The sequence below is a fragment of the Orycteropus afer genome, unplaced genomic scaffold (assembly GCF_000298275.1).
Source record: "Orycteropus afer afer isolate SDZICR_OR568_19922 unplaced genomic scaffold, OryAfe1.0 scaffold00104, whole genome shotgun sequence".
NCBI classification, from domain to species: domain Eukaryota; kingdom Metazoa; phylum Chordata; class Mammalia; order Tubulidentata; family Orycteropodidae; genus Orycteropus; species Orycteropus afer.
Window position 1 is genome coordinate 8420518 of NW_006921691.1, and position 17888 is coordinate 8438405.

Consider the following 17888-nt stretch of genomic DNA (forward strand, 5'->3'; position numbering starts at 1 on the left):
ACATTTACCTCAAGTAGACACACGCCCTGGAGAGAACAATCATGGGAGAAGTAAGGGCTGCTTATGTACAGGGAGACAGCTCAGGGGGCAGGAGTCCATGGAGGGATGGACACAGGGAAGAGGTAACTATGGGGGAAGAAGTGGGCGCGGAGCTGTTGCATTGTGGTAAACTGTGGTCAATGACATGAGACAAAGTATATGTGAACTGCTGTATGAAAAGCGAATTTGCTCTGTAAATCTTCACCCAAATCAAAAAAAAAAAAAATCATTCCCTCCTCGAATTGACTTTTTTGATTAAATCCTAATTACTGGTTGCATTTATGTTGGGTTTTATTAAATTTATCAGCTTAGATGACTTAGAAAATGCTATAAAAAATTCTAGCATTTTAAGCCTTAGCTACATAAGTGACATAATCAAAATAAATATTAAAAAAAAAAAAAGGGAAATGACATGAAAAATCCCAGTGTTTGGATCTTAATATTTGGCAGACACACTCTGGATTACTGGTTAAGAGTAAAGTACACATTACTGGCCAAGAGGCCAAACTCTGAAGTCAGATTGTCAACGTCCGAATTCCAACTCTAATACATTTACTAACTGTGTCCACGGCAAGTTACTCTCACTAAGACTCAATTTCCTCATTTATAAAACGAATAAAACACTGTTAGTTGCTTAATGATACCCCTTCAACTTCAATTCAGATGAAGAGTAAAGTTAGAAATCGAACTAATTTTAAGCCTATTGGCTTAAAATCAAAAGGATTTTCCCTCAGTAATTCCAGTAAATTAGGAAAGGATTAAAGTGCCATCTATTGTTCAACTTGGTGAACTGCAACATATTTTCTTGTCCTAATCTATTTTTCTGAAAAATGTTTTCCACAATGAAATTCTGGTATTTAATGTACTGTGGATGTTTACGGAAAAGAAAATAATTTTATAAAGATCTTATGTCATTAGAATGATGATCTTTTTTCAGATATTTGCTTTACAATGCTCTATCATTTACTTTCTGCACATAGCTCCTTTTAGTTACTGGAAACACTAAGAAGAGTAGAAAACATTTTAAATGTTCATAGGAAGCCTTTGTGATTAAAATGAAAATGAAAAAACAGTAACAACAACAAAATCTTGGTCTGGATCAAAAGTCGTTGTTTTCCTATTTCCAACAATGATGGCTTCATATTAAGTAAGTTAGCCTACTAATATATTTATTTCTACTTTTGTTATTATGGGTCTTTTAAAACACAAGAGATATTTGAGGTAAACTGGAGTAGTTCAGTCATATAAGGAAGAACACGAGCATTATTTGCAGACTGACTGACTAACTCGTGATTCTCCTTTCTCCTTGGCCCTAAAAGCTGTACTCATGTGAGTAAAATTGAAAACATATGTTTTTAAATGGGGGGGATGTAGTATGTGTGGGGGTGGTAGTGGAGGAGAGGACTATCTCTATACAATACTGTTTTTCAGGCTTCCAAGATTTCAGAAGTATTCCAGATGATCAAATTATTTCAAAAAGGGCGGTAAAACAAAGAGGGTGGTAAACAATTTAGTTCTTCTCAACCATATTCAGGTATATAGGTAAACCCACATGTACAAATAGTGCAGTCACATTTTAAGAAGGAAATTTTGAAAAATCTAGCTGAATGTGTTATTTGAATGTGCAATGTGAATGACAAACCAGAAGTTTAAATAAACACTGTGTTTATTTAAATGAGATCATTTGTATAGGATTACTCTTAAAATGTGTTTAAAAAAAAAAAAAAAAAACCTCACTGCCGTTGACTTGGTTCCAATTCATAGCAAACCCTCCTTGGGTTTCTGAGGCAGTATAATTACAGAAGTAGATTGCCCAAACTTCCTTCCAAGGAGTGGCTATTGGGTTTGAACCTCCAGCCTTCTGGTCAGCAGTCAAATGCCACAGCTGAGTATATGTCAGGGTGAATTTTTGTAAGTGTCTTATTTCTAAGGTAAAATTCCTCAATACATTCAAATTTCTCTTACCAGCCACGTGCCATATGACACAGTATTTCTTTAACTTCCTCAAGTCAAGAAGAAACATGATAAATAACAGATTTCAACAAAGCTAGACTCGACGGCACATAACAACAACAACAACAACAGTACCTACTGTAAGGCAGAAACTGGAAGCCATTCTAGTAAGCTGGAATATTAAAGATAACCAACTGTGTGGCTGACTCAAGGCCTCCTAGAGAGCTGTCCAGAGCAATGACACCTTCTCACGGCCTACCAGAACTTTTAAGACCTAAACCTTAGCCTGTCATCTTCCTTCCTTTTATGTCAGTGGTTAGGGAGAAAAAGGAAATAAGAAAATCTAGATCATCTCAGGAGCTTTATAAAACTATACATGCCTTTCTGTCAAAGCCCAGCCAGAGAAGGGAAGAAGGGTTTTTTTTTTTTTTTTTGGTAAACAAAGCCCTGCAGAGGTGAATCTCACAAACTTGCCTTGTGTCCCTAATCCTACTCTGTTGAAAAACACTGTTTGAAGAATGCAGGTTTAATAACAAGAGGCTGAGGAGCTAGAGATGTGCTTCTCTGTGGTCTGTGATTCTTACCATATTAATATCTTGGTTAATTTCACTTCAGGCAAGTTCTCACACAAATATTCTATCCCCATTCAACACTCTCTTCTATGTACCTCTCTAATCACAGCCGAGTGACTCTAGGAAAAACCACTGCTAATTTCATCACAATGACGAATTTGAATGAAAATCTAATCAAGATGGAGACACTATAGAGTAATGTTAGTAATGTTCCTGTATCAGGCAAAAGGAAAAATTACAATGGAATAGAAAATACATAAAAGCCACTTACTTCCTAAGCCCTTGAAAATATTCAAAAATTTTTCAGAATAAAAAAAATTCTGTCACCAACTCTCTAATTAAATCTATGTTTTCTGAACATATTAAAAAATGAAAATCAAACAGTTATTTTGGCTTTGATTGCCACTACTGTAATAAGAATTTTGGCTATTATTTTTTTTTATTATAAAAGTAATGTTTGGCCATTTGGTATATGAAGTATTTTCTGTTGCTTGGCCTAAATACTGTGCACCATCTTCTCTCCATGGGAAAATATGTTCAGAGTTCAAAATATGCAATTTACAAACAGGTTCCTGAACTATTTTCACAACATGGGCACTCGCAGTAATTGTACTCACCATTTCTTCAGGTGCAGCAGGAGCTGCAGAGCCTGCGACAACAGGAATAGAAACAGGAACGTGTGCAGAAGAGGTAGAAGCAGCCCCAGCAGAAGTAATGGAAGCAGCAGATGGGATGGCAGCAGTATTAGCCGTCCCTACCGTCCCTGCTGCTGCTGGTGTTGGCGGCCATGGTGGTGGCAGAACCATAGAGGGCATGAGAGGAGCTGAAGAATCCAAATGAGCAGAAGATTCTTTCACTTGAACACCAGAACCATGGTCTTCCTTTTTATTACTTGTGATGTCCAGCCCTATAAATCACAAATTAATTTCATGAAAAGTCTTCTAAGATTACTGTTATTCTCAAAACAATGAAACCACATATTAGGTAAAATTTGGTCTTAACAAAAAAGAAGAAATTTGTCCAATGTTGGAGACAATGTTCAAATAATACAGTTTGTCCCTATTTGGAGGTTAATGTCAGCATTAATCACTGAAGGGTTCAGACTTCCGTCAACATGGAAAAGCTCTGCTCTCCATGATCTGCTCTTAATAAAAGACAAAAATAAATGTTATGCTCAGCTGGGACCTCAGAATGGTATATCACCATCACTACCATTACAACAGTCACACTGAGGATTTATATTCTTAAACATTATTTCATAAAACTATACTGACAAATGGTCTGAAATTGAGATCTTTAGAATTATTTTTTTCTACCACTGTACCCACTCTCTTCCTTCTATTGCTCCTATCCTCACAAAAATAATGTATTTATTCTCGACTTTTCAGCAAACAGTAATAAATCAGTAAGTAAAACTAAAATCTTCACTTTTGACAGTGCAAAAGAAATGTGTTCTTGCAGGTAAATAATGTAAGTCAAGAATCAAGATTGCATTTTCCACATTTAACTGACTGTAGTGACATATAACAAACTTTAGGAATGAAGCTAGGACAAAAGATTCTTCCAATTTTAGATTTTTTATCCCTGATTAAAATTTGGTTAAAGTCTCTACTTAACAACCACTATCTATGTGGTATAAACAATGGGGTGAGGCTTTAAAATTCACTCATTGAGATATTTCAGAATATCTGAATAGAGGACATTATGTATGCCCTATGTTTAAATTTAAGTATCATCAACTGCTCATATGCAAGTTTAAGCTGAAGTTGAAGACAATTAAAACAAGTCCACAAGAACCAAAATATAACCTTGATTATAACCCACCTGAATTTAGAGACCATCTAAGGAACAGATTTGATGCACTGAACACCAATCACCAAAAACCAGAGGAAATGTGGGATGACATAAAGAACTTCATACATGAAGAAAGCAAAATGTCAATAAAAAGAGAGGAAAGGAAGAAAAGACCAAAATGGATGTCAGAAGACACTCTGAAACTTGCCCTTGAGTGGATAGTAGCTAAAGCAAATGAAGAAATGACAAGATAAAAGAGCTGAACAAGATTTCAAAGAGCAGCTCAAGAAGACAAAATCAATTATTATAATGAAATGTGCAAAGAATTGGGGTTAGAAAACCAAAGGGGAAAAAAACGCTCGGTGTTTCTCAAGCTGAAAAAACTGAAGAAAAAATTTAAGCCTCGAGTTGCCATACTGGAAGATTCTATGGGCAAAATATTAAATGATGAGGGAAATATCAAAGAAGATGGGAGGAATACACAGGGTCACTGTACCAAAAAGAACTAGTTGATGTTCATCCATTTCAGGAGGTGGCATATAATCAAGAACCAATGGTATTAAAAGAGGAAGTCAAAGCTGCACTGAAGGAATTGGTGAAGAACAAGGCTCCAGGAACTGAAGGCACACTCACTGAGATGTTTCAACAAATGGATGCCCCACTGGAGGCACTCGCTTGTCTATGCCAAGAAATTTGGAAGACAGTTACTTGGCCGACTGACTAGAAGAGATCTATATTTGTACCCATTCCAAAGGAAGGTTATCCAACAGAATGTGGAAATTATCGAACAATATCATTAATATCACATGCAAGTAAAATTGTGCTGAAGATAATTCAAAAATGGTCATAGTAGCATATTGATAGAGAACTTCCAGAAATGCAAGCTGGATGTGGAGTGAGCGATATCATTGCTGATGTCAGATGGATCTTGGCTGACTGCAAAGAATATCAGAAAGATGCTTACTTGTATTTTATTGACTGTGATAGTTGGAGTTGTGTGTCAACTTGGCTAGACCACAATTCTGAGTGGTTAAAGCAGTTATGATGAAGGTTATTTCCGTAATGAGATCGGATGTATATGTTTTGAGCAGCTAATCCATTGAAAGTGAGTTTCCCTAGGGGTGTGGCCTGCTTCCAATATATTTATGGACTTCCTGGAAAAAAGAGACACTCTTTTGTGGATTGGGATCCTGTTATGCTGCCTACAACTGTCCATGAGCGAACAATCTACCATTCATCCTGGAGATCTTGGATTCATCATTCGTTGGATTCAACAGCTGGTATAATGCCTGCCAACCTTGAGCTCCTCAGCCCCTGCAGCTGTGAGTTGGGAAAAGCCTCCAGCTTGATGTTTGATCTAAGAACTTGGGACTTACCAGCGTCTATAAGTGTGTGAGCCATTTTCTTAAGATAAAAATTTTTTTTTTTTTCTCTCTCTCTCTCTCTATAAGCTTTACTGGTTTTGCTTCTCTAGAGAACCCAGCCTAACACATTAATTATGCAAAAGCATTCGATTGTGTGGATCATAACAAATTATGGGTAACAGTGAGAAGAATGGGAATACCAGAACCCTTAATTGTACTCAGTACATAGACCAGGAGGCTGTCCTTTGAACAGAACAAGGAGATACTGCATGGTTTAAAATCAGGAAGGGAGTGCGTCAGGGTTGCATCCTTTCACCACATTTATTCAATCTGTATGTTGAGCAAATAATCCAAGAGGCTGGACTGTTTTCATTATCTAGTGCCACTCTAACAGAGAATACCACAAACGGTATGGCTTGAACAAACAGGAATTTATTCTCCTACAGCTTTGGAGGCTAGAAGTACGAGTTCAAAGTGCTAGGCTTGAGGTGCTAGGTGAAAAGTCCCTTGACCTTGGATTTCAGCTCTGCCTCTTGCTCCCAGCTCACTGAAGCTGAAGGCTTTCTTCACTTAGGCAGCTGTTGGCTGCTGAGGCTGACAAACCCAAGGTCAGCAAGTAAAAAGGCACAATCCTGATATTACCAAACCACATGGCAAGCTGAAGACCTGGCTACATGCAGGGTTCAAGTATGCCAAAAAGCTGAAGACCTTCCTCAAAGTTGCTTCTTTTATACAGGAAGCACATCACATCCCTAAAGCAGCTACCGAGTTGCTCCAGTAGCTTCCACCATGAAGTAAATTACCAATCTCACCATGGAGAATAATTATATCCAACTGCCCAGCCACTGAACAGGCCCAGCCAAGTTGACACACAAGCTTAACTACCACACTGGACTACATGAAGAAGGATTAAAGGAAGACTCATTAACAACCTGTGATATGCAGACGACACAACTTTGCTTGCTGAAAGTGAAGATGACTTGAAGCTCTTACTGATGAAGATTAAAGACTATAGTATGAATTACACCTCAACATAAAGAAAATGAAAATCCTCACAACAGGACCAATAAGCAGCATCACGATAAATGGAGAAAAGATTGAAGTTGTCAAAGATTTCAAATTATCTGGTTCCACAATCAACACCAATGGAAAGAGCAGTCAAGAAATCAGATGACGTATAGCACTTGGCAAAGCTGCTGCAAAAGACCTCTTTAAAGTGCTGCAGAGCAAAGAAGTCTCTTTGAAGACTAAGGTGCGCCTAACCCAAGCCGTAGTGTTTCCAATCGTCTCATATACATGTGAAAGCTGGACAATGAATAAGGAAGACTGAAGAAGAGTTGATGTTTTTGAGTTGTGGTGGTGGCTAAGAATACTGAAAGTACCATGGACTGTAGGAAGAGTGAACAGATCTGTCCAGGAAGAGGTGCAGCCAGAATGCTCCTTGGAAGTGAGAATGACGAGACAGTGTCTCACCTACTTTGCTCGTGCTGTCAGAAGGAATCATTCCCTGGAGAAGGATATCATGCTTGGTAAAGTGGAGGGTCAACAAAAAACGGGAAGGCCCTCAATGACACAGTGGCCGCGACAATGGGTTCAAGTACAGCAGGAATTGTTGAGGCTAGCACAGGACCAGGCAGTGTTTCGTTCTGTTGTACACAGGGTCGATATGAGTTGGAGCCAACTCAACGGCACCTAACAACAACATGTTTAAATGGTTTTCTATGTCATCCTCTTTCCATCCACAAAGCTGGGCTTCTAAAGTCCTTTTCTAAGACAACCTTTATGTAAAACAGGCAGAGTAATAGTTACCTCATTAACAATATTTAAGAGAATTGCTGTGCATATTTTTTTTTAATATCCTCTGATGAAAGGTACTACTTCAATATAAAATAATGCTTTTGCTTTTAAAACAAAACATCCTTGTTCCCGTTCTGAGTCTTAACCTGTTTATAGAAAGTGATTCTGATCACCTCTTTTTTAGATCAGTGGCAGACACTTGTATGTGTGTGTGTGTGTGTGTGTACACACACGTCAAGCTGGAGGCTTTTCCTGACTCATTGAACTCAAGGTTGGCAGGCAGTATACCAGCTGCATATATATGTATGTTGTTGTTGTTGTTGTTATGTGCTGTTGGTCAGCCCAACTCATAGCGACCCCTCCTTGGGTTTCTGACGTAGTATCACTACGGAAGTAGATTGCCCCATCTTTCTTCCAAGAAGTGGCTGGTGGGTTTGAACCGCCAGCTTTCTGGTTAGTAGTCAACTGCCTTAGGCACTACGCTACCAGAGCTCCTATGTATATGTATAAAAGATGTGGAACAGTGGAATCATTACAGAGATTAGAACTGGTCCTGGGATACCTAGAGAGTGATGAGTGACTATGTTATCATGAGTCACTATGAGTTGGATTCAACTTGATGGCAGTGGTTTTTTAATAAATAACATTTTAAGGTTATTTTTATGGTCATGTTCTGCCTTCTTTATAGAAGCCTCTGATTTATAATCTATAAGATTTAAGATACTGTACAACATGAAAGGCAATGAAGATGTGCTAGCAGAGAAATCAGGACAAATAAAAACCTTGCATCATTAAAAACTGCATTATAAAAACACTTGGTTTAATCAAGAAAGTGAGCCAGAGTACTTTTCCTCTTGTGGGAATTTTTTTTTTTTTTAAATGGCTGTTAATGACACAAAAACCTAAGTATCACAGAGCAAATCCAGCATTAGATTATACTGAATTTTTGCTTTCTATAGCTCTACCAAGGAGCTCTGGTGGCACAGTGCCTAAGGCATTTGACTGGTAACCAGAAGGCTGGAGGTTCAAACCCACCAGTCACTCCTCGGAAGGAAGATGGGGCAATCTACTTCTGTAGTGAAACTGCCTTGGAAACCCAAGGAAGGGTTGCTATGAGTCGGATCGACTCGACGGCGGTGAGTTTGGGATTTTCATAGCTCTACCAACACTACCACTAGGGTGTGTTTTACTCCTGTCATCTTTACCACGATTGCTTAATACAAGATGACAACTCAAAGCAGCTGGGTTGCTAGAACCTGGCATTAGCTCTGGATAACAGAGAATTAAAAGCAACAGAAGCAAAACAAGTTATGTTGTCTCATTATCAGAATATATTTTCTCCAAATTCTGTTATAGATATTTGCCTACAGGACACACCTGCATGTGAGTCTAAAATTTAAGACAGCAAATTTATTAAGGTAGTATAACACTATCTTAAATTGATTCATAGCTTCCTTAAGTAGGTTATTAGGAGCAAGTTTTTTATAACTGAATGTAAGTTCTCATGATAAGAGTTTGTTACTTGTGAAATCTAGTATCTCTTCCAAGTAGATAATTAAATTCTTCAATGTAATACATACAACCTGCTAATAATTAGAATTGAAAGCTGACTATTTTGTCATTGGATGAGGTGAGTCTGTTTTTAAACAAACTTAAATAGAGGACCATTTATGGGAGAAATCAAGCACTCATCTGGGTATTAGCAAGATAAACTATTTAGCCTCGAGAGTTTATGATTCTAAATTTCTAACCTGCATATGGGCCACATACCACGACTGCTTCAGAAAAAAATGATTTGCTTTGAACTTTCTACTATCCACAATTACAATTTAAATAATATATTTTTGATGCTTTAAAATGAAGGCATGACAAGCACAGAGAAGTTATTCACCAGGTTTAAATATTGTAAATGATGTTACAAAATGAAACTGTCTCATTGATAAAAGAGTCTGAATCCCAAAGAGGGTTTAATATGAGAGAACACTGCAAAAACGTTCAAATTTATGTGCCAACCATCAAAGTGAAAGATGAAGAAATGGAGTATTTTCACCAACTTCTGCAGTCTGAAACTGACCAAAGAAGAAATCAAGATGTATTAATAATTACTGGTGACTGGAAATGTCCAAGTAGGAAACAAAGCGGTAGTTGGACAATATGGCCTTGGCAATAGAAATGATGCAGGAGATCACATGATAGAATTTTGCAAGACCAATGATTTATTCATAGCAAATACCCTTTTTCAACAATATAAACGGTGACTACATATGTGGACCTCACCAAATGGAACACACAGAAACCAAATCAACTAGAGGCAATGGATAAGCTCAATATCATTAGTCAAAACAAGGCAGGCCAGGAGCTGACTGTGGAACACACTACCAATTGCTCATATGTAAGTTCAAGCTGAAGCTGAAAAAATTGAAACAAGCCCATGAGAGTCAAAATACTACCTTGAATATATCCCCCCTGAATTTGGAGACCATATGAAGAAGAGATTTGATGCATTGGACACCAATGACAAAAGACCAGACGAGTTGTGGGATGACATCAAGAACATCATACATGAAAAAAGCAAAAGGTCATTAAAAAGACAGGAAAGGAAGAAAAGACCAAAGTGGATGTCAGAAGAGACTGTGAAACTTTCTCTTGAATGAATATACATGTGTTCTTCTAAGCCATGATGATGAAACTACTACACAAACCACTCAGCTCCCAGTCATTACTTGGGCTATCTTTAACTTGACTTCTCCAGGTAGGCCTGTATTTATATCTACTGAAGACAGTTTGAGTTGGGGTCTCTCCTAAACAAAGACAGGAGGCCCAGTTTCTAAAATGGGAATTTATGACTAGATAAGAAATGCTTAACCAATAATATAATATGAGGAAATTTGCCAATTAAGAAAAACAAAGATAAGAATTTTGCACTTAAAAACACTGAAAGTATAAGCTAAAAGGGACTTATATTTATGTTCTACATTAAAAGCATTATTTTAGTATTGAGCGTAAATAGAGAGTTGGCAGTTTATGTGATCATTTCTAAGATAACCTAAGTAAACATGACTGAGCTACATGGAAGATACACAACTAGCTATGACACCATAAAATCAGAAATATTAACGCTTAGATGAGACATGTCCATTGCAGAAAATCAGCACTGCAGATCATACTGATTAATGAAATCTCCTCAAATACTTTTTGAGAGTTGACAAAGAATCTTAAAATAAAATACTAACCTGTATCATTTCTGTTTTGAAACATAGTCATGGCTTCAAGATTTAATGCACACACACCCCTCATGAAAGCTTTTTTCATGGAATCTTCAAAGTGCTCTTTTTCATGCTGCATTCTTTGGATCTCAGCTTTTGCATTCTCTAAAGCTCCAGATAACTAAAATAAGGATAATTTTAAAAAATAACAATGATAAAGTTTTGAAACATAAGGAAGAATATTATTTGTTAAAATAGATTTAAATACAATCATTTTTATGTGAAATACTAAAAACAGCTTGCCATACAACACTCCTAAGTGTCCATCTTATCTCTGTTGTGTCCATCAACAAATGATTTTCATTCATAACCATAAAGTCAAGGATTAAACACAGGGAATTTTATACCACTTCTATTGCAGGTTATGATGTGTTTTCATTATGCAAATTAAGAGATATGTCCTTTCTTACCATAAAACTTTTATGTAGGGTATTAAAAAAAATATATTACAGTCACAGACAGCTCTCAACCCTTCAGAAAAAAATGACTAAATGCCTGAAATATTAACAGAATTTTTCTCTACTTAATATGACGAACAAAATTTAAAATGCAAAGTGATAGTAGGTATGGCACACTTTAACATAGACCAAACATAAAGAGACTGAACTTTTTTGTATGTCATTTTGAAGTACAGAATGCTATATTTAATGTGGTAAACACACTAATAATTGACGTGTTAAACAGCCTAACTGTAATGATGTTGAGGCACCCGTGTGCTCGCTCTCAGCCCCACTGAAGCAGAATCCTGGGGAACTTGGGCATTTTCTACAGGAAGTTTCTTCCCAGCTCTCCATGACATCTCCTAATCTGCTTCAATCCTCTGTTTTCTTATTAGACCCAGGCACGTTTTAATGGCTAAAATGGCTTTGAAACCTTCCTCACGGAATCAAACAAACAAACAAAAACACTTCTTTTTAATATTAATTAATGCTATAATAATGAATTGTTTTTCCCCTTTCATTATTTGATTTCAAGAGGCCTGCTGAAATCTTCAGTATGGTTTTTATTCATTTTAGACCCAACTATTTTCCTAGGGAAACAATGTTAATTTTATTATTAAATGTCAATGGAAAAAATAATTTAATATATATAAAACTGTTATCAATCTTATAAGAAAATAGCTTATAAATTAACATGAAGATAAATATTTGTTTTTGATCTTCATTTTTGGCTGAATAAAAGGCAAACTTAGAAGAATATCTTAGCGATGTTCGTTATCTGTGGGTGATTTTTATTTCCAAAGAAATGTACATACAAAAGATTCAACACATGTTGGGAGGCCAGAATCCTAATTATTTAAAGGAATAGCTAAGTCTGTAAGTCTGCCTTCTCAGTGTTGCCCTTTCCCAACAGTCTCACCGGAAGCTCTATTGTATTTAAAGGGGTTGGAAAAATGGGTTACTCTGTCTAATGAAAACTAATAGTAAGCAGTGTTAGTGTTACTCTTCTTCTTTATTGTTATTAAAGGAAAGGGAAAAATTTAACTAAAAAGAACTTTACCATAGCAACTTTGTTTTCATAATCATTGGAAATCTGGACACAAACTTCTTCAGCTCTGGCTTGACAAGCTCGTTCCACCACATCTTTCCACTGCTTCTGTATCGTGGAATGCCAGGCTTTCCAGACTTTTCTCAATAGAGCTCTCCGGAAGTACTGGTCAGCTAGTTTACCTTCATAAACCTAAATGAAAGTAATATAAAATCTCAAAAACACAGTGTACTGGCAGTTACTATGGCAGTAATGATAACTGTGGTAAACTGTTTACACACATTATATTATTTAATCTTGTGTAATCTTATTATTCTCATTTTGCAGACCAAACAGGCTTCAAGAGGTTAAGGAAGCTACCTACCTAGGTCACACAGGCAGCAAAGGTAAAGCTAGACTTGCCTGATCCTAGAGACTGAGCTCTTAGCCATTTTTATCATTGCTTTATGCAATTAATCAAGTATGGGAAAAACAAAACACAAAATGAAAGAAAATAAGTAACTCTCTAGTTGCCATTATAGCTACCAATTTGTCTGACCTTTCAACTAAAGTTTGGACCAGGAGAATAACAGAGAGAAGACAAAAAAAAAAAAAAAAAAAGTGGCTTCTGATGGGACAGTTTTCTCTTCAGTTTGGCAGCTACCATGCTAAGATTAATTTACATATCTTGTCATCATATATAGTGCCAAACTGATCCAAAAGGTAAATAGGCTATTTTTCTTTCATCAACTAATTTAAATTCATTTGAAGAAGTAGTTCCATTTTCAACTTTCTTAAATTTGAAAAGATAATATAAAAAATTACAGCCGTTTTAACCATTCTGGTTAATACTTAAAAAGATTACGTATTCCCATTATGTCACTTAATAAATTACTTTCAAAATACGGTATAAAAGATAATTTTTAAACAACTCTCTTTAAAAGTATTAATATGATATAATTTAGCGGGATTAATAAAAAAGTGAAAAAAAATCTAAGTTTTCTTAAAGGAGAAATTCTATTCCATAGAAATAATAATTTTCTTAAATATATACTTAAATGCTGACTTATACAAAATGATAAGACAAGTGCATCAAAGATACATTGTTATCTGCCCTCTAGTCGGACCCAACTCATAGCGACCCCTCCTTGAGTTTCTGAGGTGGTATCACTATGGAAGTAGATTGTCCAACCTTCCTTCTGAGGAGTGGCTGGTGGGTTTGAACTGCCAGCCTTCTGGTTAGCAATCAAGTACCTTAGGTACTATGCTATCAGAGCTCCCATCAAAGATATAGCAAACTAATCTTTTGAAAACTACGTGCACAGACATCACACAAGAATACATACAGACATACATACCCCATACATGCTCTCTCTATTTCCATTTTCTTCTGGAATATGTACATATTCTGATGCTTTTCCACTTTTGATGCAATGCAAAACTCAATGCACCGCTATGGAATTGGAACTGACTCAAAATGACCCCTTCTTGGGTTTCCAAAACAGTATCACTATGGAAGGAGATTACCCAACCTTCCTTCTGAGGAGTGACTGGTGGGTTTGAACCACCAGCCTTCTGGTTAGCAGTCAAATGCCTACGGAACTATGCCACCAGAGCTCCTACTTCTGATGCCGGAATTTGTTTATTCTTTTCTCTGTGTTCACTATTTATTCTGACATACTGAATCAGGTCTTCTTTAATTAAAATAATAGGTGTTGAAGTTTAACTGATACACAAATTAAGGATTATGTTACTTATTTTTATTGTGATACTAAGGATAATTTTTTATAAAGCTATATAAGTATGGTTTTCTTTGCTTCTCACCATAAGGCAAGTCACCCAAGAAACGTGTATTATTTTGTAATGTAGAAATATAGTACTTCCTCCTTATGAAGAGGTTGCATTCAGGCATTTTAGAAGTAGGAAGCATAAGATACATTAGAGATTATGAATTCTTTTTCTACCTAACCACATCTGAGGTAAAATTTGCTTATCAAGTTTCCATGGTCACAGCATTTGCAATTTACTAACCCACTATGAGTAGCAAATGATGTATCAACAGGTCTATAAAAATCTAAGCTATTTTTTCCAAATTAAACCAAAATCAAATTCCTTTGAAATAAGAGCAACAATATGCTGTAAATTTATTTTGATTGATTGTAAAATGAATAATCACAATAAATTGATGTCTTTTAAAAACAGTTATAATAAGTAATCCTAAACACTTTTGAGTTCAGAGTCTACTAATGTGTCAGTGGTCTTCTCTTTTTTCATACTCACATCCTGTCTGGATTTGACATGGCCAATTCGCCAGTAGAAGAATGTTCTCATCAACTCTATCCTTTCCTTTTGCTTGCCTATGGCATGAGACAAGCTAGATATCACCTATAAATAGCAATTAACCCAATTATTATGATTGGTTATACACATTATTATATTACAATAACAGCAATTGGTAAAGTGATTTTCTCATATATCAAAAAATACTAGAGTGAATACTTGCTGATCACTGGTATATACTTCTTTATTATCTTGAAAAAGACCAAAAACTTTCCCACATGAATACACTAAATATCAATGAATGAAGGGGAGAAAAAAGTTTCACCATGTGTCTGTCTTGCTAATCAACAAAAAGTTTCAATAAACATAAAGTTATATGGTCATCAATATTTAATTCAAGAAAAATAATTATACATTTGAAATTTTTGTTACATATACATTCTTTATTCACTTAATTTGAGGGCAGAGACCATGTTTTCTCTTTCTAGTCCCTGCTATTGGGTATAGAAGTGTTTCAATGACCGCAAGATTTTTTGCATTCAACAAACTTATAAAAGCAAATAATTAATAATCATATTTTGATGTACTTAATTGGTATTAACCCTGTCCTTTAAAATAAATCTATGAAAGTTTCTAAATCCTACAATAATATTCTCTTATAAAGAAATGAATAACTGAAGTATCTATTTTTAAATGTCCACTTCTGAAAGACACTTTGTTGAGTATTTTTACCGAGATACATTTATTCTGGTTCTTTACATGATTCCCAAAGGAAGAAAAAGGCAGACGTTCTAAGATACTGGAAATGTTCTAGTTCTTATGCTGGATGATGGCACATGGCTGGTCACTTTAAAGGAACATGGTATATGCACTCTTTTTGTGATTAATACTTCAACATAAAGTAAAATATTTTAAAACATTACAACAGGGTTTTGAAAGTAATAAAGAAAACAGCTGACATTAGAATCATTGTTTCAAGTGAGAAAACTATGTTAAGTGTTCAATTCTGTATTACAACCTGCAAAACTAAAAAAAAAAAAAGTATGTATTATTTTTAAAAACATAACATTTATTAGCTCATTAAAATATCTGAGTGCTGCTTTTGCAGACAAGTAGCAGAGGTGTCTGCTACAAGACCCTCTTCTCTGAAAGCCACTGCCATATGGATAAGGGCATCAGAAGGGGAAGAGAGAGAGGCACAGACTGTTTGCCCATCTGCCTTGTTTAAGGTACTGCTGGGAGACATAAAATTAATACCAACTCGAACACTATCTTCAAAGTTCTTAAGAAGCTAACAAAAGGCTAAATAATAGGTGTTTTCTGGATTAATCAATAACATGAAGAAAGACTATCATTATATTGATGCTTAAAATGAACCCTGACAAGATAGTTTAAAATGTTAAGTGATGCTGGTTTCCTGATGTTCTCTCAAGGGCAGTTAGGAAGAAAGAAGAGATGAATAAGAAATAACTAGTATACACATTCTCAAAATATCAAGATAACAGAAACCTGATCATTGAAATGGGTGGCAAAGATAAAATGACATTATACTGGTATGTTTAATAGGAAGAATTAATTCTATGTCTATGCATTTATTTTTCTATCAATTTCTGAAGTGATACTCCTTTGTAAACCACCACCAATTCCTGGCATTCATTATCTAGCAAGACATTTATTAATCTGAGCTACGGTACAGAGATATAAAAAAAAAGACCTCATCTTTTCTCCCAATGGAGACTTCATAAGTTTTTTGCAGCTCCTTCAAGTCATTGATCTGGTTGTACAATTGTTTTAAATGTGCTGCATGTTTCTCTTTCTCCTTTCTCATTTCCATTCGATGCCAGTCAATAAAATTAAGTTTCCACTTACTTAGTTCAGATATGACATTTGTCTGAAAAATAACGATACTGACTGTTAGTTTGTTCCTAATCCCAAACCCACTGCCATCGAGTTGATTCTGACTCATAGTGACCCCCAGTGGATTTCCAAGGTGGTAAAATCTTTATGGAAGTAGATTGCCCAGTCTTCCCTCTGAAGAGTGGCTGGTGGGTTTGAACCGCCAACCTTCTGGTTAGTAGTCAAATGGCTTAGGCACTGCGCTACCAGAGCTCTTTTGTTCCTCATACCACTTCTTAAAATGATCCTGAAATTAAGAAACATTATTTAAAAAAAAATGAGAACAGGCAATCAACACCCAAAATCTATTTAAAAAGCCAGAACATACTGATGAAAATGTGTCCCAGTTTGACAACCTTGATTCTTTTTACTTCACATTTAAGGGGATTTTTTTTTTTTTCCCTCCATACAAGATGATAATAAATAAAGAAGACCAAAGAATTGATGTGTTTGGATTATGGTGTTAGTGAGGAATATTAAATACCATGGACTGCCACAAGAACAACCAAATCTGTCCTGGAAGTACAGCCAGAATGCTTCTTAGAAGCAAGGATGACTAGACTCCGTCTCAAGTACTTTGGACATAATATCAGAAGGGACCAATCCTAGAGAAGGACATCATGCTTGCTAAAGTAGAGGGTCAGTAAAAAAGAGAAAGACCCTCAAGAAGATAGACTAACACAGTGGCTGCAACAATAGGCTCAAAGATAGCAATGACTGTGAGGATGGCACAGGACAGGCAGCATATCGTTCTGTTAGAGACAGGGTCACAAGAGACTTGGTGGCACCTAACAACAGTAACAACATAATTAATTCACCAAGTGCCTTTGTTTATTCAAGAACTTAAATGTCTGAATTAAAATGTCTGTATTAAAGATCAGGAAAAAAGTAATGTAGGACCATAACCTAGACTGAGCCGTAAATTTATTTAGAAGAGGTGGCAGTGATGGGAGTTGATGCTTTTTTCCCCTCAACCATTTACCATAATGACCAATTACAAAAATTTGTAAGTACAAACTTGTACTTATAAATCCCTCTTTACTCTACTGACTGGCATATGTAAAAAGACCAAATAATCATTTGCTATTAAGAAAACTGGCTAACAATATGGTTTACATAATACAGAACAGTTTAAGTGGTCGGTGGCACACTACTCCAATGGACTAACACTATGATTAGAAGTATAAACCTGCACCAGGGGGAAAATATAATAGAAGCTATATTAAAAGATTATTTCTAGAATTTAATGTTCCAAATAAAAGAGAAATATAAATGTCATGGAGTTCAACTTTGCATTTCTACAGTATCTGTTTTATTTAGAGGCCAATAACATCACCCATTTTTAGAGATTTATCATTTATATATTGTAGTTGCTATAAGAACGACTATACAATGAAGACAGATTGCTAAAAGTGCATCTTGTGTTTCACATAAAAGGAGACATTTCCATTAGTTATAAC

At 35.8% G+C, this 17888-nt stretch overlaps 1 protein-coding gene across 1 annotated transcript in view; it reads right to left on the reverse strand.

Moving 5' to 3' along the window:
• The window catches only part of POC5 (POC5 centriolar protein), a 42120-nt gene that overhangs the window by 11618 nt on the left and 12614 nt on the right, over positions 1 to 17888 (reverse strand). Inside the window, exons 5-9 of the mRNA XM_042781316.1 lie at positions 16247 to 16423; positions 14533 to 14637; positions 12286 to 12465; positions 10753 to 10906; positions 3182 to 3471 (exon numbers count right to left, since the gene is read on the reverse strand). Coding sequence (XP_042637250.1) covers positions 3182 to 3471; positions 10753 to 10906; positions 12286 to 12465; positions 14533 to 14637; positions 16247 to 16423 — 906 coding nt within the window. The remainder of the gene's footprint in view (positions 1 to 3181; positions 3472 to 10752; positions 10907 to 12285; positions 12466 to 14532; positions 14638 to 16246; positions 16424 to 17888) is intronic.